Here is a 22,785-nt window from a genome sequence, read left to right as displayed (position 1 = left end):
AGCCTTCCACAAGTTAATTTCTATGGCTGCACATAAAGTGAAGTAGAAAATATCCTACTTCCAAACTATAACTTCTGACCCTGTGTTAACAATTTAACAGCCAGAGGTACTGAAGAAGGAAAAAGCTGAGCAGTATTTACATGTGGCAATATGCAGGTGATATCACAGGCAACAGACTGTGAAGACTACAGCACAACCACCTTTGCAGAGAAATCTACAATCACCACACCACTGCCTCTTCTATCCACTACGAAAATCTTCTTCAAACAATTCTACAGACTCAGACAGGATCAACACAGAAAGCTTCTCACAGCTTTTATTTCACCCACGCATTGAGCTGAAGACATAATGTGGTTTTTACAAGATTAAGCTTTTATTACTAATCTAAATCTAATAGGAACAAGGCTTTTTGTGCTGTTCCTGACAGTTTACCCAAGGAAATGGTGACAATCACCCCTAGTCATTTCATCATGCTATTTCACACAGAGGAACAGAGTTCAGACAGAAGATGAAATTGCTGCACTCAGTCAGTCCCTCCCCAACTCTATGGACTGGTTTAAAAAGTCTTAAGAAAAGTCAAATATGGTGAACCTTTCACCTTACACTTAGAGCCAAATCCTGCCATAAGATTTGCTGAAGATGGCACGCTCTACCCTTGACTTAATTTTTCATTTCTTTTTAGAGAAAATGGCTTTAAGTTTATGAAAATGCAGGGCACAACCAGAGACAAACAGGTCCATTCACTTGTGTAAGAGGTCTTTGAAACAGGAATCAGGCTTTCAAATCCTACATAATTTAGTGCCCTAGTAAAAAAAGCCATCTTGCATTTTTATACTTCATGTGAAAATTATAAAAAAATATTGCCATGTTTTTTTGCTATATGTTAAAAGCAGTGTATTTTTTTAGTTTGTTGTTACCGCTCTCTGAAAAAACATGGCAGAACATTAACCACATATTCTGATGCTTAACTGATATACTTACTTCTGTAATAGACTTGACGAAGCGGATTCCATCGTTAGCTCCTTTTATTTTTGCCAGACAGTCACAGAAATAATCCCAGTAGTCTTTTCTGTTCCCCAGCAATGTGCTCTTTTCTTTCTGGTCAAACTTAAACCAGGAAAACAAAATACAATGAGCAAAATTTAAATAGAAATATACTTATATATACCTAGTTGGAATCCTGTTCCTCTCCCAGCAGCATGTCCTTTCATGACTCCTCTTAGCTTTAGCCAATGCATTCACAAATTAAAGAGACACTGCACTGTATCGATGCAATCCAGCAGTTACAAAAGCTGCTTAACTTACAGTAGAGATAATAATGTTCTGGATCTCTTTAAAATACAGCCATCCATTCAAAACTCCTGAGACAAAGACTGGCAGCAGATTCAGCAGCTGTTCAAGAGCAAGGCACTAACAACCAGCTGCTGAGATACCTGCAATTAAGCGTGGCAGTAGCACACATGTATGTACCAGAAAAACCTGCTCTAGCTAAATCATGTTCAGAGCAGCAATGCAGCAGGGGTATGGACTGCACCTTGGACCATTCAAATCCCAAAGGATTTTCCAGCTTCTGCTCTGCAATCCCTTGCCTAGATTAAGGCTAGATTAGCATTTGTGGCAAATTAGCATTTGCTGCAATCAATGGCATGATTACGGTATATGTGGACACCACACTATGCAAGAATTTCAGTTTGCCCAGAAATGTCCTCTTTTACTTAAACCTTAAGAGTGGACAAAAAGCATCACTCCAGATTAAAAATCAGCCTTTTGCCTCAAGCCTTCCATACAACAACAACAAACTTTCCAAAGTGAAATTGCTGAAAATTCTATAAATTACTCACATCCAGTATTTATTTTGCATTAAAATGTCAAGATACCATTACCACAGTTTTTTCAGGATAATTTAGCAAGATATATCTTTAAAATGAAACTCAGATCTTTCAGATCAATAAAGAAATGCCTTACATTCCTCAGTAAAACTTCCAGGACTGCTTTTTGATTACATTTATTTTCACTTGAAATAAGTATAATAGGCAGCAGATATTTCAGTCCTCTTATTACACACACCAAAATAAAATAGAGAGACTCAATTGGATATTTATGGTTATTTGAGTTATACTCCACATACTGAAGAGTCACCAAGAGAAAATAAGGCTGAGCTTTGCTGGTAGATTACAAATGACACAAATCACATTTTACCTGTAAGAGGTACTCAAGCTTGTAGGAGAATTTTTGCAAGTTGACACTGTCATCTGTGATCGGTTCACCTCCTTCTTTAAATTCTTTACTTAATTCAGTCACTGCATCTTTAAAACAAGACACCAAAATAGTTAACTAATGCAAAGGACATATAGCACTGAATCCATAAACAACTAAATAAATGCTTTCTTCATGGACATTCTGCATGTGGACTCATCTTCTTTTAGCTGAAATGTCTTAACGACAGTATGAAAAAATGACTGATAAGCTTGCAATTTGAGACCACCTATAAAGAAAACAGGAGTTCAAACTGTGTCAATCTGTTGTATGGATTATTTCTTCTTAAAAACACACCTAGCACTTCTGACACTTAGCAAAACCTGCTAATAGACAACTGCTAATTGCTAACTCAGCAGAGGGAAGAGAAATAACTTTTTGCTGTCTCATGTCCACATTAAGGTATTGCCACAGGACAAACAGAATTCTGATTAGAAACGACAAAGCATGTAATCTGCTAAAGGGGATCAGTAACACAAGAACAGTCGTTCAGTCAGCACATTTATCTTCTCCATGCTTTATTCAGGAAGGTTCAGCTTGTACTGATTACAAACACAAATGAAAAAATAATTTACATAAAAAATAAGCAAATAGCACCTCCTCTTCCCTGAAATGTACACCTATAGAGGGTAAGGAAATCTCAAGTCAAAATACACTTTATCATCCCCCTGAACACTAGCCCCAAAAGGACGTACTTCTCAGCATCAGAAATTACTGGTTTTGAGCTTGCTTTCCCCTTGGTCTTATATTTATTTCAGGTGACTGAGTGAGCTTTAGCTCCCAGTCCCACTCAATAACCCTTTGCAAATTAAAATTTCTTCTAGTCAGTACTCACATAGATCTCCTTTTTAATGTTACAGGAAGATGCAGATTTTTAGTTTTGGTGCATATACCTTTTATTTAATAAAAAATAAAAGGAAAAATATCAGAATCTTGGGATAGGCAGCTGATTAGGACAGAAAGCATGCAGAAAAACTGTTATGAATCTGATACCAATTTTGCCTGCAACAGAACTGTTTAAATGAAGTTGGCTACTTCTAGTGGAAGACAGGTTCCAGTGCAGCAAGAACAACAGGGGTAATTCTCCAGCACCCTTCCTCTGGGTCTCCTTTCCCAGATACGTTTGGCCTCCTGGTTTTTTCCCTTCCCACATTAGCATCAACTCCACACCAGCTTCCCATTAAGGAAGGCTGAGTTTTAGGCCCTTTCTCCTTACTTCACATGAAGTCTTGTAGCAGCACAGCTCTATGCATGCTGATGAAGTACTAGTTCATAATGCACACCTCACACACCCCTTTCTTTAAAGTGTAAAACATTTTTTTTCTCTTGTATATTTAAATTTACAGAATTTAAGAATTCGGGGTTCTGCAGGAAGTACAGCACTTGTCTCACAAAAAAAAAAAAAAAATCAGTCACACTGAACACCTTAAATTATGTTGGTACAATGCTGCAGGAAAGAGTTACACAACAGAAAACACAACTCCTGCTCTCTGTTATCTAAACCCTGGAGGATGCAGTCCAGCCTGAAGAACGCATCTCTCAGCATGGCACCCACTGTACCTTGCAAGTCTCTGATAATCCGCTGCAGCTGGCTTTCGCCACTCGTTGCTGCCATCTTGAAAACAAAAGGAACTCCCCTTCTGGGCTGTTAACCTTTTCATCCATCTAGATAAAACCAGCAGAGTTCATATCCTTGAAGACCATTGGGTTGACACTGATTATTTTTCTCTGTGACACCTGCAATTGTAAAAGTTAAAAATAAAATGAAAGTCTTTATCAGCTCAAATGAGTAGAAAAGAGGTTCTTTGGCATTTTCAATCCTGTTGACTAATGAATTCCAAGGCCAATCCTTTTCTAGGAATCTCCTTAATATTTTCTTCTAGTTTTCACTTTCCATTTTGGTTATTTCTTCAGTTATATCTTTCAAAACAACTAAGCAAACCTCAGAGAGCAATTTTCTCTGTCTGGAGTTGTGACACAGCTCATCTCTAGCTGGCATTTCACTCAAACCATCTTGTGACTCTGAGGGAGGTTCCAATGACACGTGATTTTCCCTCCCCAAACCCTCTGCCAGATCTTCCCTACAGGCTGTAGAGTAAAAAAATAAGACAACTTTTCTATTTCAGAAGGACTTTCAAGACACAGAGTAGGCACAAGCCAAGGAGTCAAAAATGATACATGCTTGACTCTCTGACACTGGAGCATGTTTTTAATGTGCAAGAACTATTTAAATATTTAGTACTGGAGTGTGATTTTAGCACAAGGAGCACCTCTCAACCCCTTCTCAGAACCCACTGTTCCCTACACACATAAGATGACACCACTTTATTTTAAGCTCTGTTACAGCATCCCTGGCTGGATCCACATACCTTGCACCACCTTCTTTGCTTAGGATGAGTTATACTTGGCACTCACAGAAAATCTTTCTTAAGGTAAAATTAACTAACTTCACTAAAACAACCATGCCTGGGGATGAAATCTTTCCAACACTAATCTGGGAACAATCATTCAAAGAAAAAAGCCACATAGAAACTACATAGAAAACTTATACTAAGCATTCTGTTCAAAGGTTATTCAGAATTCTGTCTGCAGAGATACAGCCAAAGTTTCAAGCAAAGACAACACCCAAAGTACTGAATCTTTAGAAAAATTGCTATTACACATCAGTGCTTTTGTTATGATTCAAGCTGAACTACAATGAAATTAAGTTGTAATTAAAATCTTGCAAACTTCTGAATCTAATGTGATTAGGTCACATTATTGTATCTCCTTTCTCTTTCCATTCTTTCACTCCCAAAAGAGCTACATTGGCATGGCTGAAGTAGGTGTCTGAATTAAAACAGATCATCCTTCCTACCCTATGTATTAACATATTGCTAGGAAGTGATCCCAATGTCATCCTGTATTCTTTACTGTTTGAAACAAAACATTAACAAAGCCATAGAGACAGAAGAACGTTAAGTATAAAGAGAAGGCTGAAACTAGGGTTACTCCTGAGTTTCTCTGCATACCTGTACTTTGTTACATGCTAGTTTCCATTTTCATGTTTTGATGTTAGTTGTTATGTTATGACACAACTGTTACGTTATGACAGAAGTGTCATGTGGACCATGTGCTGTCTGAGGAAAGGCCTGCAAAATCCCCACCACAACCAGTTGCTTCAGGGACAGAAAACCAGAACAGCATAGACCACCTGACCTGTGGTGCCAAACACAATTTTTTACCTTAAATCAACAATGTGACATACCCAAGATTCCTATCTGGATGCTACCCAAAGACCACACAAAGTACCACACTTCTTGGCAACTTGCTGAGCTTGGGTACTACTGAAAAAAGAGCAAGAGTAACAAACTCAGCAAGTCAAAGTTTCCTTTTCTAAGCACTCACTGTAATATCAGCCTATCTGTTCAGTTTGGCAACTGTTACAGAAAGGACCTGAAGTGAGAAGATTGCACCCGGTGGGCAATGGAAGCCAAAAAGCCTGGCCAAACCAACTGCCTTTCCTCACACAAAGAGGGAAAAGAGCAATGACCAACAAGGGGATCCTGCCTGTGTTTCCCATTCAAGGCTCCAGAGACACAAAGGCTTTGGAAGAGGCATGTCAGGAAAATATGACCAGACCAACTGCTGGCATCTACAGAGAGAATAAGAAGTTGGGAATTGAGCCTTTATTTTGCAGTAACCAGCAGGGAGTGGGACACTGGGCATCCTGTGGCAGCCAGGCACAGCACGGGACCTTGTCAAGTGCTAATTCCCAGCAACGTGCACAAGCAGACATTCACTGGAAGAGGACTAAGGCTGTTCAGAGTTTCCCCAGCCCCATTAGCACTGCTTAAATCAGTGTGTATGCCCAGAAGCCACAGATAAATGACTACTGGGGGCACAACAGCTCAGTGGCACAGTGCAAGAGAAGGCTCTGTGCTCCCAGTGGGTTGATCTTGCTGTGCCAAAGCAAAATACACAACTTTATTCCTGTTTGGATCTTATAGATAGAATGTGAGAACCCTGAAAACAAACCACAACTCAGCTGGAGGCATGAAGCTGCACAGCCCACTCCTCTGCCTACTCCCTATTGCCTGAGGCATGAAGCTGCACAGCCCACTCCTCTGCCTACTCCCTATTGCCTTTTAATACCTGGAGCAAGGTCTCACAGCTTCCCTCTTCCTTGCATCAGCTCCCACAGACGAGACACACATTTATCCCCTTCTCTTCCCAGTGGTGAAGGGGATCTTTTGACCTGGGCTATGGCATAGGGCAAACGTGCTGAAACTTCTTCTACTTGCCTTCTCCTACATAATGGGGAGAAAGGTTCTTCTCCCCTCTGTGGTCCTTCCAGAGGCATTCTTAGACAACACAGCTCATCCCATAGAAAGGTGCAGAGCTCTCACTTCCTATGGCAAAGAAAGTTGACAATGAATCTTAACTGGTTTCCCAAGGTCTCAAAATAGGAAGATCTTCTGTAAACACCTCTAGTCCTTCCTGATCACAGAACATTTTGCCCAGAATTCTTTAGTTGCACCAGAATTCTCCGTTCCTCCAGCATTTCCTATCCTACTATAATACCTGTAAACATTTGCTTTGTGAAAACAGCATGATACATTCCTCAGGCACGAGTGACCTGCTGTGGGTCGAGAGCTTTTTAGATGATGCATTGTTACCTCTTATATAACAGCACTGGACTAAGCCTGATGGCATTAACTTGCCCAGAACTGCTGAGCTGCAATGATACCAGCACAGCTACACTAAGGACCTGGCACAGAGGAGGCAAGACAGGGCATGTCACCAGTCCCTCCTCAAACTCCTGGGCCGTGCCTGCTGACCTCTGAAGGTGGTTTCTGCCTTCCCTGCTGGCATAAATGCTAGTGTGGGGGTGGCAATCTTCTTTACAGAGGAGGATATCCTGGAGATTAAAGAAAGAAGCAGAAAGGAAATAGCCCACATACAGGAAAAGGAAAGATTTACCTGAAGGGGAGTGAGACACATATAAAACAGGCAACAAAGTATAATGACTGCAATTAAAGTGGTTAATGAACTAGCTACAATGACCTATATTTAATCTGATTCCATAAAATTTATCTTTATTTTTTACATCATGTCTGCATCTCCAACAGCTAGATTTTTTTTTTAATTGGTCAGTTTTAGTCAACCTTGACAGAAGGTAGCCATCTTCAAAATATTACTTCTCCATGTGCAGTGAAAACAGGAAGCAAGAAAGATGTTCATGAGCAAAGTGTCTCTTCATTGTTAAAAATGCTACAGCTTCATTATAGCCTTATACCAGAGAATCCACTCTCCACCCAAATGTGTTTTCAGTGTGCAGTAAGAGCAGAGCTCATACTGCAGACTTGGAGTAATTCAGATAAACAGTAAATCAGATTAGAAAAAAATATTCATTGGAAACCAAGATCCACTACTTTCTACTGCTTATGGAAATATTTCTTGTTAATATGATTACTCTGATCTAGTAGTTCCAAACAAGGGCACTTAATCACATGGCCCAAGATGGTATCACAAGACCTTTAATTATTTGGTGCCCACAATCCTATGCCTTTTCTAACATTCTATATGAATCAAAATAGGCAAGCAAGTATACCGAGACAAATCCTATGTTTGTGAGTCTCAACTTTAACTGCCTTATTCCTTTGTGTAGGGTGAACATGATATGTTCTATAAAAGCAGATACTGACTGGTAACTGCAAGGCACACTATGGGAAAAAATCTCCAACAACCTACCAGGTCATTCAGTTGATTACAAGACACACTGACAAAAGACACTGAATGCAAACCTCATGGCAAAGATGAAGGAAGAACTGGGAAAAAAATGTCCCTAACTCTCTGAACTGTAACACACTGATTTAGTCAAATAATTTCATTCCAGTAATTTTCTGAAAAAACTACTTCGTACTTTGTTGTTGCAGCAAACATAGAGCCCCAGTAAAATTCACAGCAGCTGCGCTGCAGCTTTTCTCATTTTGTACTGTGCAGGCACATAGAGCTGCACATCCATAAAGCTGAAGAACTATTTGCTGGAAGTAACGATCTGAGGTCTAAAAAAGACAGCATGATTCTTCTGTCATGCACACACGTGCTTTTTATAGGGCAACTCAACCCTTTATGCTTTAACACTGCATACAAAGATACGTGACTGATAAAAACACACACTGGACTATATTGAATAGGAGGATTAAAAGCAAAAGGCAGGCACAGCCTGAAAGACAGCTATGGTTTCCATTCTGAGAAGCGAAATTTTCTTTTCAAATTAATCATTCCCCTTCATTTTCTACACCAACAAAACTTCACATTTCAGTGAGAAAAACATGGTTCAGGAATATAAACAACTAGCAATAAAAAACATCTTGCAAAAAACATATGTCCAGAAAAACAAACTCTCAAAGGATCGTAACATAGCAGAAGAGAGTAACTAGATGAAAAACATAAAAACATTCACATGTCACAAATGCTTGGCAGAAAATTAGTATTTTTATAGTTAAGGACTCCTTACAGTAAAGCCTTTTTGTGGGAAGGCTCTTGCACTCTAGGAATATTTGCATTTTACAGCATAAGAACACAAACTATTGACATTCATAAAATATTGCTTGAATCCTAACCTGACAAAAGAGACTGACACAAAAGAATTAGTAAAGTTTTAAAAGTTTTTTTGAGCAATCTTCTCTATTCTATGGACAACTGACCTACATTCCATCCCTATTCCTTGTATTTGCAACCCTTTCTCAGAAAAAGATCAAAACTAGGCAACAGACAAGAGTATATAGTGGCACGATAAAAACTCCATGAGACTGAGTTAATTTTTAACCTTGAGTGGACAAAGCTGGCACCCTAACAAATTCTTTTAATGCTGCATCTACCAAACTGGATCTCCACTCTAATGCCTGGCTTGAAACCTTTTAAAACCTTACACTGTACTTTGCCAAACAGGACACATGCATCAGACCAGGGACACAGATTCCTGACTTGGAGAATATTGTTTTGTCTCTGATATTCCTTCACATCAATACCTGTTGAACAACATGAACTCAAATGACCACTTTCTGCACACAACACCACAGGGATGACCTAGTACATATCTCACAAAGACAACCTTGTCTCAGCCTATCTCATGATGACAGAACTTCCCTGTTTGAGGAAGCAGTCAGTTTACAAAGAGAAGAGCTCCCTTCTGATAACAAGAATTTTACAAGTATTGCTTTTAACAAACTTGTCTGCCCTCTTCCCTTAGGACATGCCACACCTCGCCCCATGTCAGGAATGCTACATAGATGTTTACTAACATCTATCAATTAACCCAACTATAACTCTCCCAGAGACTTGCTTCTCCACGCTGCTCCCATCCTATTTCACTCCCCCTGGGAGAAGGTACCCCTGCTGTCTCAATGCCTGTATGGTGAGCTGAAAAGACAGGATTCATTCAAAAGTGAAAAGGCTTTTTCCCCCTTCATGCTCTCATTCTCCTAAACAATTCTCCCTGTGTCCCTCCCTGCACACAAAATCTTCTCTTTATCTCTACAACTCATACAACCATTTAAATGCCTTACACATTCTTCAAGCCACATGACACTCAGGTGCTACTCTGAGGAGCACCATGTAGACACCTACAGCAACAGAAACACCAGAGAATTTCCAGCTGCAAAGGAGCATTTGGCGATTCATGACACTCAACTCGCTCATCGTACAACTTGGAGATGTCAAAAAATCTCTTGTTTTTCAGGTCGCCAAAATTGGTCTCTGAGCCTTGTTAACTTGCTCAGCAAGCTTGGGCTGACTGAAGTGTCTCAGCCACGTCTGAGACTTTGGGATAGTTAAAACCAACAACAATTACATCCCGGCTTTTAATGGGACCTTTCTTTAGCAGCACTTTTTACCTCTGTATCTACGGTTGCACACTGTCCCTCCAAGCTGAGGTTTCAGAAGTACTTGAAAAGGCTTCCTCCAGCTAATAGTTTTGGGAAGTCTGGCAGATGGGTGTTGAGTCTTGCCCACTTGTAGCACCTCATGTGTCCTCCCTCCAGCCAGCAGCTCCCCAGAATAACTCCTGACCTATATGCAATTCCCAGTGAAATACCAACTTGCAACACTGAAAATTACAGGTTTTGACCATACACGTATAGACCAGAGGGCGAGGCAAGCAAAAACCAGGATGAGACAACCCAAACTGACAGGCCACTGAGTGAGTCATGCTGCCCAGAGTCAACAGAAAGAGATCTTGTTTTCCTGCCTCTGTAGCAGGAAGAATGGAGTATTTCCTCTCTCCCTCTTTTCTTGTGAGTTTTCCAGTGAAGGCCACCATTTTGTGGGGGAAGGGGAAATTTCAGAGTTACAAATCCCAAAGATTTAGAAGCATTTGGAGGAGAGGCTATATGAGACTGTCATGCTGGGTGGCTGGGAGGAGACAGGCTCACAGACGACGCAGGCTTGGCATGAGCCCAGTTATTTGGGATATCCTGATCCAACCAGTTCACTTTTGAAACCTAAACTGGCTTGTAGCAGTAGCAAGACCTTTCCTGTCTTCATCCTTCTTCCCAGCAGGACTCATTCGGGGTTAACTGGTTGTAAATATCTGCTAAGGTCACTATACCACCAACCAACACAGAATACCAACATGGGCAAAAGTATTAAACCAAAGGAAGGGCATACACATCAAGGTCCTGTGCTTGCACTGACATCCAGGCACTTTGCATAAGAAGTTCTGCTCTTTCTACCAGTGTTACAAACTGTAAAACCTTCTTCAGAATACATTTGGGCAAAGGATTTAAAATTATTACTATTAGAGAATTTTTGGACACAAACAGCCACCTCTCCATCAACAAAATGGAATTACTACATCAAAATATGAACTAGACTAGATACAAGCTGTTAAAGTGTCCTTGCATTGGCAAAACCAAACAAACACACAGTAAAACAAATAAATAAATATATTAAAATTATAATGTGTAACAATAAAAACATTTAGGGGTCTTACAGTTCCCTTAAGTTTAATAATCTCAAAAATATGTAAAGAGTAGTAGAAGAGTTTGATGTTTACCTGACAAATAAACAATTGTTAATTTTTAAATGTGATCAACTAAGAAAAACAAAAATCTGGGTTAAAGAAATGTTGAGCATTACTTTTCCTTGGGTCTACTGCATAATTTCTGCAACTTTACAGACTAAATCTTGACTAGTTTTCTCTCCCTAGTTGTTTCCTTAGGTCTTGATCATGCATCAAACAAGTCTTAGAGGAACCTAGCCTCCAGGATGTTAGGACAAATTCCTATTCCTTTTATGTAACCCTCTAGCAGTGGAGAGAGGGACTGCAAACATAATACACTCTTTCACTGTTATCAAATGGTGTACATAAGAGACTCCTTTATACATGAAAATCAGGCTCCATAACTAACAGGTTCTTGAGAAGTAGTAGTGAAATCAGGTTTATAACAAATGCTGTCAAATATATATACTGCAGATATTACATATGTATACTACAACAAGCAAAGCAAAATTGACTATCAGCTGTTTTGCACCACAGTATCTTAAGATACAACTTTTTAACTGCAGTACAGTCTCCTAAATGTGAATGTTGGGCAACGCTCTTTGGAACGTGTAGAACATTTTTTAAATTCAAGCACTCCCACAAGGATCGCTGGAAGACTCTAAGAAACTGCCTTGCACACTATAAAATCTGGAAAACATAAAACACACTACTGCATGGCAGTAAGAAAGAACACACTGCCATGCTACTGACCAGACAGAGAACAAGTTTTACCCTGTAAGTTTCATCCTAGCTTGCCTTCATGAGCATACAAAGTCAGAGCTGGATAAAATCATCCACTTTCACTCTTCAGCATTAAAGAAACAAAGACCTGGTACTTCTTCCTCTGTTTCAACTTCACATTTAAAACTTTAAGCTTGGTTTCAAGTGACAGGCAAAATCAGGAGAGTGAAGTCTACAGCTGACCAACTCTGTGTGCCAAACCAACCTTGCAAAATTCAGCAGCAGGCTGGATGCAGTGACCCGGACAGAAAACAGGGCCCTGTGCTAGGGCAGCTGCAGCACCAGGGGATTCACCAGCTTCCAGAACACGGCACAGCCCCTCCACAGCCCGACTCACCGCCGCAGCACCTCTGCCCGAGTGGAATCCACTGTCCAGAGGCAGCAGACAACCATTTCACTAAAACCTTGTGTTTTTTCCTTCTCCTTGCTCACTCTGGATTACCAGGATCAACATAAGCCGGAGGAGGAGGGCCGGCGGCAAACTCGGCATGTGCTCTGGAGGCAGCCCCAGCCGCCCTGTGTGCCAGCAAAACCCTCTCCCTATCCATCCGCCGGAGATTTGCCGACACAAGGGCAAAGTGGGATTAGGGCCGCGGCAAGTATTTGCCTGTCAGCACTTTACAGCGGGGTAAGGGCACGGACACGGGCGGGTGTTTGGTTTCCAGCAGGGTGATTCCGATCCCCCTGCAGCTGCAGGAGGGAAGAAAACAGAGGGCAGTGCTGATGTTGGCCTAAAGTCAGCGCTCACCGCGGGACACGACTGACACTTCAGGGGACTGCGTCTACATGGGTGGCCCTGAGGGACGGGGACCACCCGTTCCGGGGGGCTCCCAGGCGACGACAGCCAGCATCCAGCCCTCCCCGGGCTGATGTATCCCTGCCATGCCCGCGCTCACCCCGCCGCTGAGCCGACCTGGGCACCCCCTAAGGCGCCCGGCAACTGTCGCCCCGCCGGGGCTCCTCCCCTCGAAGCCGAGCTCGGCGAGGCAACAAGTGGAAGCCGCCGAAGTCACTTCCCCCTCTCCCCGTCAGCTCCCTCCGCCCGCCGCCACCTCTCCGCCCCCGGCCCCGCCGCGCTCCCTCGGGGGTGTGCGGGAGGGGTCGCTCGGTACCTGCGCGGCCACCGCCGCCGCCGCCATGTCGCGCAGAGGCGGCCCGGGGTGAGGCTCCGGCGCTCCCCGCCCGACTACAACTCCCGTGAGGCCGCGGAGGGGCCGCCCCGCACCCGGGGCGGTGTCTGGCTGCAGCGCCGGGGGTGCCCGGAGGTGGCGGGGACAGAGCGCCTCGGGGGAAGTGGAGGGGATTGAAGCGGCTTTGGGGGAGAAATCGTCGCTTTCGGCTTCAGCTGCAGCGTTGTGGTGATTTTCTTTCGGGGAGGATGGTGTTTCTGATGCCCTCACGCAATGTCGCTTTTTACAGAATCATAGAGTCGTTAGTGTTGGGCTGGACTCGGGAGCAGAGTCACCTCGAGCAGGTGACACAGGTGAAACTTCCCTGTGTTTTGGCTTATGGTCATTGCTCCGTGGCCTGTTGCTGGGCACCACTGAAAAAAAAAAACAAAAACAATAACAACAACAAAAAAAAAAAACTTAATAAATTTTTGTTGTTTGTTTTAATACTTTTTAATATAGTACTGGGTGTTGCTTTTAGGACTATTCTATATGGTTTTTTTTGGTGTTTTTTTTTTTTCTTTTTTTTTTTTTTTTTCATTTGCACAGCAGTTCATCAAGCTCTTTGCACAGACAACTGAGGCAAATGTGAAAGTCAGGCATGATAGTCTGGTATGCAGTAGATTTCCCCTCTCTGCTCTTGCCAGAAAGGATGAAAGGAAAATACTCATTCCTGAACTGAAGGGATGAGAGGACATAGTCTCAAGCTGTGCCAAGGGAGGTTTAGGCTGAACATTAGGAGGGATTTCTTCACAGAAAGGGTGATTAGACATTGGAGTGGGCTGACCGGGGAGGTGGTGGAGTCACCATCCCTGGAGGTATTAAAGGAAAGACTGGGCATGGCACTCCATGCCACGGTCTGGTGGATAGGGTGGTGTTTGTTTAGTCACGGGTTGGACTCAGTCTCAAAGGTCCTTTCCAACCTAATTGATTCTGTGACTGTGTGAAAGACATAGGGAGAGATTAGTATGTCTACATAAAGTAAGAGACTGGGAGAAAGCAGGTGTGAAACTGGAACAAGAGGTTGCTTCCTGAAACAGGGTGTGGGGGGTACAGGGCACAGGGCTCCTAACACTCCCAGTACCAGGCTCCTTTTACAAGCAGGCTGTTTCCTCTTTTCAGATTTTATCCCTCCCATAATGCATATGATTCTCTGAAAGGGCATTTCTTTCCCAGTGCCTGAAATAGGCTACTCTTGTTTGCACTTGAAGTGCAAACTTGAAAAACTTCCTTTGCTTTTTTTTCCACATTGCTTTGGTAAATAAAATATTTTAAATTAAACTTGTGAGCAAGCAGTTTGTCACCAGTTCTTGCCACAATACTTGTGACTTTCTTAGCATCATTAACATCAGCTTAAGCTGAAGATCAAAGCATCAAATTCTCAAGAGTCTTGAGGAAATGTATGTAGTACGTGGTCACTGACATGTCTTCATCATCCTTCACACGTAAGAATGACTAAGTGACCTTAGGTTTTGGTGATTAATCTTCATCTAATGTATGTTTTTTCAATAGCTCGAATGCATTTTAGTGCCCTTAGAAATGCAGCTTATAGGGCTATGCATGTTGCATGCACATGACTTGAGAAATGTAGTGAGGTGTCTTACACCATTTGGAAGCAACCTTCAGGCTTACTTTTCTTGGCACGCTTTGCTGAATCATGAAGCAGTGCCAGGGGCATCTCCTGAAAATGAGTGTTAGTTTTCCATTGATCTCTAGGCAACTGGGTGTCTTCCAAAGTGTCCTGGTTTGACATAGAAGTGAATTTTTTTCCAGGAAGTTGGGTCAAACCAATCAGTGGTCAGGTTTGGATATTGGCACCTGGAGTGACCACTGAAAGTATGGACACGCCTCTGAGAACACAGGGGCTTAAAAGCAAGAACTCCCAGGGGAACTGTCTCTTTGGGTCCACTCATCAGAGAGCGCAGACTCTCCCCTGCCCAGCCATGGGCTGGGTGAGGGAGGGGAAGCCACGCGGCCTTGTCCAGGTAGGCCGAGCGGCTGAGGGTCTGGAACCGAGCCAGCTCCTGCGGACGGAAGGGTGGAGAGAAGCGGAGATGCCTTTGTCATCCCCCCCTCCCCCAGAGGGAAAATGACAGAGAGCCTGTCGGCACCTGGAAATTTGCCAGCAGAGGAGAAGGAGAAAGGGGGGGGATGATGCCCAGCGTGGGAGATGGGATGCTGGACAGAGATTTCAGCCGTCCAGGGAGTCTGAACTTTTAACCCTTTCCGGGAAATTAGGGCTTTGTAAAATATTACTCCTCCTTGATTTGTAGTGGAAGAGAGACAGTCCGGGACCTGACATGTTAGAAGAAGAAATATTTAGGTGGGAGGAGATGACGAAGTAGCTTTTGGCTGGACTTTTCTTGTTAGCCATAGACTGAACCAAAATCTCCTGCAATAGAGACTGCATTTTAGGGGGATGCAGTGGTGACCCAAGGAGACCTGCTTCAGCTTCTAACGGCACAGGAGTGGCAAGAACAGAGGAAAGCTGAGGAGGGAATGGTGATGCCCTCTGTCTTCGGGAAGAAGATGATCTCTGTTCCTGGACCCTTGGCCCCAGGGGAAAATGGGGGGGACTGTAGTCCCAGGATGAGAAGCTGAACTGTTGTCTCTTTGGGTCCGTGGCAAAGCATCCTTAAAGGAGCCCTATGAGCAGTCTGTCCATGCACGGTGGTGAGAGCACTGTGACATGGAAAGGAGAGTGTCACACTGGCAGATTTTCTCCAGGCGGTTGCCATGTGTGACAGGGAAACACAGGGTGTGGCAACTGTGTTTCCTGGGGGGTCTGTGGTGCAAGAGAGACTTCTCTCTCCCTTGATAGCTTGAGTATTGATTACCTGAAGGGTGGTAATTTGATCAGGAATCCCGGGTGATGTTTCATGGCTGGGTGTTTTTGGAAATTGGGAGGAGGAGGGGTGTTTTAAAAGGTCTTCATCCTGGATTTAGTTCATGTGTTTTCTGTAGTAGTAGTAGTTTAATAAAGTTTTTTTCCCTTTGTTATTAAGCTTGGGCCTGCTCTGCTCTGTTCCTGATAACATCTCACAGCATTTATTTCGGGAAGGTGTATTTTCATGGGGGCACTGGCATTGCGCCAGTGTCAAACCATGACACAAAAGTAATCTCAGGGTCATCAGACACAAATAATGGTAAATCAAATCCCATATAATTTCACTGCAATGGATTTTATTTAAGAAATTTTCAAAAAGTCTGTGTAGAATTCTACTTTTCACTAGAAAACAGTAAATTAGAATGGATTGTTCCTCTTTTTGATTATGTGGTAACAAGCTACTTTCAGAAATATTTAATTATTGATGTTAATTATTCAATTATTGCCTGTTTATGTACACATCAATTTCTTTAGACAAAAACGTTCTGTTTCCAACTAGATCTGTAGCTGACCAACACTTCCATAGAATTTTCTATATTTCCTCATTTCTTAGCAGTAGAAGATGTTAGAGATCTTTCCTTTTTGGAAGCTGCACTAGAAAGAAGAAAAAAAAAAAAAACACATTGTCTGCTCCACTTGTGTTGCTTTCCTGTATGTTTACTCTGATAAAATTTATTGATTAACTTTTTCATAAACCATGATGGGCTAGATGGGAATTATTTTTAGTTTTACTAGCCAGGAAAGGCAATGTCAGTCATGCTACCAAAAGGAAAGCCTTTGCTGGGAAAAGTTTTTTCACTAGGTAATAGAGGTAGCCAACTCAATCAACTAAAACAACTAAATTGCTGCTTAGTGGTCTCCTGTGCACCACAGATGAGTGTTTTATGATGGTGTCAGTGTCCATGGAATGCGTTCCTTCCATCTGTCTGATGTTATTGTTATATGTGCTACATGTTTTCTTTAAATTTTTTGCAAGAGTTAATTGATGTTATATAATGACTGGAAGGGCTTTGCTTCCACTTCCACTAGCACTTCAGGTATTTTATGAGGGTAGCTAATTGCCAGTTCCCCTGGTCACCCTCAATGGATTAACATACCATTGTAGCTAGACTGAACAACAGGCTGCTGTTCATCATCAGAAACCTTCTGTGACTGTGGTGAGAAAGCTTTGGAAGCACTTTTTGCATTTGTTTGCATTCTGTTTTGAATAGGTGGACAAATAATTGTCTAGGTATAAAGCTGGGAGTAGGCAATATGAAAAGAACCAGCAAAGCTCTGGAAAACATCTAGAAGCAAATATGGCATTTTAGACAAAGTGGCTGAGGAGCTTGGAATATTCTGCTAAATACCAGGTCAGCTTCTGAGACTGACTTCCACCAGAGCACATCAGGTGTAGTAGCTATCACTAATCACTAATGGCTGCATTTCACTCCTGTGTGGACAAAGTAGGTACCAAGAGTTTTATCTGGTTTGGTGCTGGTTCAGCTGCACCAACAATGATGTGGGAGAGCCAAGACATAGACTCTGGACTGTGCAGAGTCTGATTATGATCAGAAGCAAAATTATCATTGATTTTAGTGGAAAGAGGGCGTTTTCTTAAACATAGGGTTAGAAGTCAGCTTTGCCAGAAAAGATCTTGGATTTTGAGTGGACAAAAAGTTGAACACAACACAAGCATATGGCCTTGCAGCAGTGAGGACGAACTGTTTATGGGCCTGTGCTGCCATCAGGCTGAGGGGAACCTTAATTCCACTCTGCCTGACATTATTGTGGTCACTGAGAATGTCTCAGTACTGCAGGTCTCATGATCTGCAGTAGAGTGTCTAGTTTTGGGGCCACCAGTTTAAGAAAGAGACATTGACTGAAGTCAGCCCTATGAAGGATCACCAAGATGGACAGGGAGTTGGAGCACATGACATATGAGGACACTAAATTGGCTGGGATATGTTTAGCCCCAGAAAAAAACAATGTTTAGGGGAGATCTGATGGCTCTTTTCCATTCTCTAATGTGAAGATACAGAGAAGGCAAGGAAAAAGCAACATCACCAGGTTGCAGCAAAAGAAATGTTGTTTGTGTGGAAGCAAAAACATCCACCATAAGAGTTATTAAGCATTGCAACAAGGACTCAGAGGAGTTATGGAGTCCCTGTTTTTGCAGTTTATCAGTTTGACCAGATAAAGCCCTGAGTGACCTTGTCTGATCAGGAAGATAACATTTCTGTGAGCAGCACAGAGCAGTGAATCACCTCCAGAAGTCTCTTCAATGCTAAATTAACCTATGAAAATTCACAATTACTTCTTCAATTGAAAATACCTTAATATATGGTTATCAGAGACTGAAAACAATATTCACAGGGTAGAATTTTTTTGGATTTCTGAATGTTTATTAGTACTACTTCATTATATCAGGAGGCAGCATATCTACATTCTGAATTACTTTGGTTATGGCAGCAATACAGTTGGGTAATATCAAGAATTATTTTACATACTCAGATACACTGTAACAAAATATGCTAAAGTTGCAAACGTATTTAAATAATTTGCTAAAAACTGGCCAGAGCAGGATCAATTCAGACTTTGTGCTTCTATTATAATTCTCAGCTTTGTTTTAGACAGATGTAAAATATATGAACAGCAAAGATTTCACAGTCATGTGGCTCTAGGACAATGAATTGAATGACAGCTTGTTGAAATTATGTAGGTGCATGGGACCTTCTTGGTATTCATGGTCACAGTATTTTCCTCTTGTGCAGGTTTGCTGGTACTGATGAAGTGGTCTTGGCTTACCAGAATAGAAGAACTTGGACTAATTTGTCCTTCAATAAGTTATCTCTTCAATAAATGACAGTATTCAGTCCCCAGCCCAAAATCTTTTGAAGCCACATTCATTTCAATTGTTTATTGTCAGAAAGCAATAGCCAAAGGCTGGTCTCCACCACAGCCAGAAAAAATGACAACTTCTATCTTTCCATGGTTTGTCTGAGCACAAGTGAATTGGAACCCTGTAGAATTAATGAGTCCCCTTTTAAATTTTTTACATTATAGGCAGTAACTGTAGTAAGTGAGATACCAGGACTGATCTGTTCAGAAGGGTGCATCTGATGATAAGGGACATGATACAAACACTTTGTTCTGGCAACTAAACCGAAGCACAAACTAGAAGCTATGGGCAAGCCCTAGGAAGACTGTATGGGTCTATGTCAAGTATGTTCACCCCATTCTTATGCTTTTCCTTAGGTATTCTTGCTTCTGGGTATAATCAGAAATAGGATATTGTATTATGGGCCTATCTGAGTTTCTCCTTTTTGAAAACTACACAGCAGCTGTGAAGAATCTTTTGTCTGCTCCAGATAATTTTTAGAGATCAAATGAAATAGAGTGGAAACAGCATAGACATTTTAAGACAGATGCCTGAAAAGCTTTACAGGGACTTTGTCATTCAGCTACACTGGAGTATGTACTATATGTTACGCTGCCTGGGATTAAAAATACCTATTGAGCTAGAATGAAGAAGGATATCAGTTTATCTTTAAAACAAACAAACAAACAGACAAAACCCAAAACCAAACCAAACCAAAACAAACAAACAAAAAAAAAAAACCAACAAAAGAAAACTCCAAACATCAATTTTACAAATAAAGTAAGCCATTTTTATCCTGCTATTTAAAAAGCCATTTGTTCTTGCACCATAACCTATTTATAAGTTTAAGTGTTCTCAGCACCATGGCAAAGGGAGAAAAGGAGGGAAAGAGCAATTAGAAGCAAATATGCTCCTGCTCTGCTCAGGAGATGAGATGTTGATCTGCTCCAGTCATCTGAAATAATATTGAAAGACTGGAAGAATCCTGTGGCAAACAGCAGTAACAGAAGGAAAACTGATATCCTAGTGAAGTATCTGTTTAACAGCTTGTGTTCCTTCTAGGGCTCTTCCAAAGTTTCCATTTCAGACCCAAAAGGCTACTTTTGCACAAAGCTATTTTAATATATATTTATCTACCAAAAGATAAAGAACATTTGCCCTGAAAACTTCAGAAACTCTGAGGTCTTGTAGCTATTGTCAGCACAGTTAATCCAGAGACATCACCCCCCATTAAAAAAAAAAAAAAAGAGTAAACTGATAAACACTGAAAAGCATTAAAATTTACAAAAATATCTATGTGTCCATTGCTGTAGGCAATCCAAGTATTTTAAGTCAGGTAAGAAAGAGATATGCAACAACTTTTATGTTAAAACCTGATGTTTTAATGCCCAAAGGAAAAAGCATTTTTTTTCTTTTCAAAAGAGAGTATAAGTGAGAGAAAATCCATCTCACTGTGCAAAAGATTGTGAACTTAAGACTTTCAGGCCAGTGAAATAATTTCTTGGCCTTCTCATCTCTCCATTCCACTGCAAATACACTTTGTTATTTTCCATACACAGCATGTTTGCAAAGAGTAAATTTGTGTGTCTTTCTCAGGGAAGTGCCTCTAAGAATTAGAGGCTATCCATAGCATGCAAAATCTGAAAGTTCATTCAGGATTAGTCCTAATAGTTAGGTCTTGCTTCAGTAGACGGACATCCCTTCATGCTGGAATTTGCCTTCATAGCAGGTCCTTGGGCTGGAGGCTTGACCATTGCTGCAGTGTAAACACAAACTGCATAACTGTGCCAAATGCCTCTTGAACTTGACTCCAACAAATACATAGAGCACAGGGTTGAGGCAGCAGTGGGAGAAAGCAATTTTACGGCTGATGTGAAAGGCAAGGCTGGAGTCTTTCGCATACTGACAGGTAGGTGGTGGAAAAGTAGTCAGGAAGCTGAGGATGTTGTAGGGTGCCCAGCACAGGAAAAAAGCCACCACAATAATGAGGATGAGTCTCACAGTTCTCTGCTTTCTGCGAGATCTTGCTCTAAGCAGGATTATGAGTATCTTGAAGTAACAGAATATGATGACTCCAAAGGAAAACAGGAAGAGTACATTTCTCACGTAAATGTCCACCTTTTTCCAGTTCCCATCGGCATAATCACAGAACCTGTGCTCTTCCAAGTCTTCTTGCACTGTGGTGTGAATCACCTCAGGAACCACAATTAAGATGCTAACAGTCCAGACAGCCAAGGACACCAGAACACCGCAGCATTGTGTCTGGGATCTCAGAGTTGAAAGGGGGTTCACTACAAACAAATACCTCAGGATAGTCATGAGAGTCAAAAAGAAAACACCACTGTAGTAGCCAATGGAGAAAATAGCATTTGATGCTTTGCAAAGGAACTCACCAAAAATCCATCCAAAGGACTGGTCCACTACCCAAAAAGGCAGCATGCAGGAGAAGACTAAATCAGAGATACAGAGATTCATGATGAAGATGTTTGTTAAAGATGTAAGGTTTTCGTATTTCAATAGGATCCATAACACCAAAGTGTTTCCTAGCAGACTGAGGAAAAATACCAGAATGTAGAGGACAGCAGTGAGATAGATGTTAAATGTGAAATAGTCACCCATTTCACAGACGTTGGTTTCATTAGGGTATTCAAATGAGTAATTGTCATCTAAATAATAGTCTTCATCCATTTGTCTGTGCAAATCTTGTGCTGTTCTCCAGCAGCTACTTCAAAGGACTGCAACAAATCAAATGAAATCTTTTGTGAAAATCAACTCAATAACTAAACTCCCACTGTGGGGGCTTCTGTTTTAAGACAGAAAAAGCAGCAGTGAAACTAGCCATTTGGAGAGACAAAGGACTCATTTCTTCTTATGACTAGAACATGAACAGGTAGATACCAAAGACTTACTGCAAACCACTCAAATCTTAATTACATAAGAAGTCAGAAACTCAGATATTTCTGAAGCAAAATGTTTGGTGACAACTTTCAATTACTAAGTTTCTACTATATGAATGTGCATTGTTTTTTGATGTAAATGTCTCAGCTGCCGAGACTTTCAAAGATGCTAGTGTTTTTTCAGTTTTCTGGAGTGGTATCCAACTCCTAAGGACTTCACTGTATAGATGATTCTTGGTCACCGAAGTTTTGCACCTCATAAACCTAAAAAGCTGAGCAGTACCAGTAGCAACAACTGTAGGCACTAAGAGCAGGAAAAGCCAGGTTTCTTACAGATTTTTATCTTGAGGTTTGTTGATACCTGAACATCTCGAAGCTGTGGCAGAAGCATCATCATGCTGGGTGCTCTGTGCACTTCTGCGGCCTGATGATTCTCAGGGATGTGACTGGAGCAGAGATCACATCACAGTCCTTTTCTGGGAGTGCTGCCTCTCTGTCTTTATTCAGGCAGGAATTTAATCCCAGGTGGCTGGTGAGTTGAAACTGGCCAACAGGATCAAAAGTTAGTGGGACTGGGAAGATGGCATACAATCAGGTCACAGTGGCCTAATTTCTTTATGAAATTAAGCTTAAAAATAGGCACAGAAAAATCAGTCATACCTCTGATCAGTGGTTTAAAGTCTAAATACACTGTATCCTAGAAAAAGGCTTATTTGCATCACCATGTTTGAATTCTGTTTTGACTGAAGCCAGTGAGAGACCTGCCACTGAATTCCTTCAAAGTACAGTTGCAACAAAGAAACCCCACAGCTCAGGCCAAAATTGTGCTAGTGACATTTTCCTTTTTTAATTACTGAAGGCAGAATCTGCCTGCTACATCCAGACAAAGACATGCTGCCTTTGGAGGACAGGAGAGCTATGTCTACACCAGGGAAGCATGTCAGGGA

The 22,785-nt window shown here is 41.6% G+C and overlaps 2 protein-coding genes across 7 annotated transcripts in view; both read right to left on the bottom strand.

Moving 5' to 3' along the window:
- FYCO1 (FYVE and coiled-coil domain autophagy adaptor 1) overlaps positions 1 to 13,194 on the bottom strand; it is a 45,268-nt gene extending 32,074 nt beyond the window's left edge. For 4 of the 6 annotated variants that reach the window (XM_053941416.1, XM_053941424.1, XM_053941441.1 and 1 more), the window contains exons 1-4: positions 13,138 to 13,193; positions 3,817 to 3,993; positions 2,200 to 2,306; positions 982 to 1,107 (exon numbers count right to left, since the gene is read on the bottom strand). In XM_053941416.1, coding sequence (XP_053797391.1) covers positions 982 to 1,107; positions 2,200 to 2,306; positions 3,817 to 3,871 — 288 coding nt within the window. In that variant the 5' untranslated portion in view covers positions 3,872 to 3,993; positions 13,138 to 13,193. Of the gene's footprint in view, positions 1 to 981; positions 1,108 to 2,199; positions 2,307 to 3,816; positions 3,994 to 13,137 lie in introns of all 6 variants that reach the window. The other 2 variants (XM_053941426.1, XM_053941434.1) reach the window with 1 other exon arrangement.
- A 7,430-nt stretch (positions 13,195 to 20,624) lies between these two features.
- On the bottom strand, positions 20,625 to 21,629 carry XCR1 (X-C motif chemokine receptor 1). Its single transcript, XM_053963792.1, has one exon. The coding sequence runs from the start codon at positions 21,627 to 21,629 to the stop codon at positions 20,625 to 20,627; it is 1,005 nt and encodes a 334-aa protein (XP_053819767.1).
- Positions 21,630 to 22,785: the final 1,156 nt, after the last annotated feature.

Source organism: Vidua chalybeata, chromosome 1, assembly GCF_026979565.1.
Source record: "Vidua chalybeata isolate OUT-0048 chromosome 1, bVidCha1 merged haplotype, whole genome shotgun sequence".
NCBI lineage: Eukaryota > Metazoa > Chordata > Aves > Passeriformes > Viduidae > Vidua > Vidua chalybeata.
The sequence above is the reverse complement of the archived record's forward strand: the minus strand, read 5'-3'. Positions and strand labels throughout refer to the sequence as shown.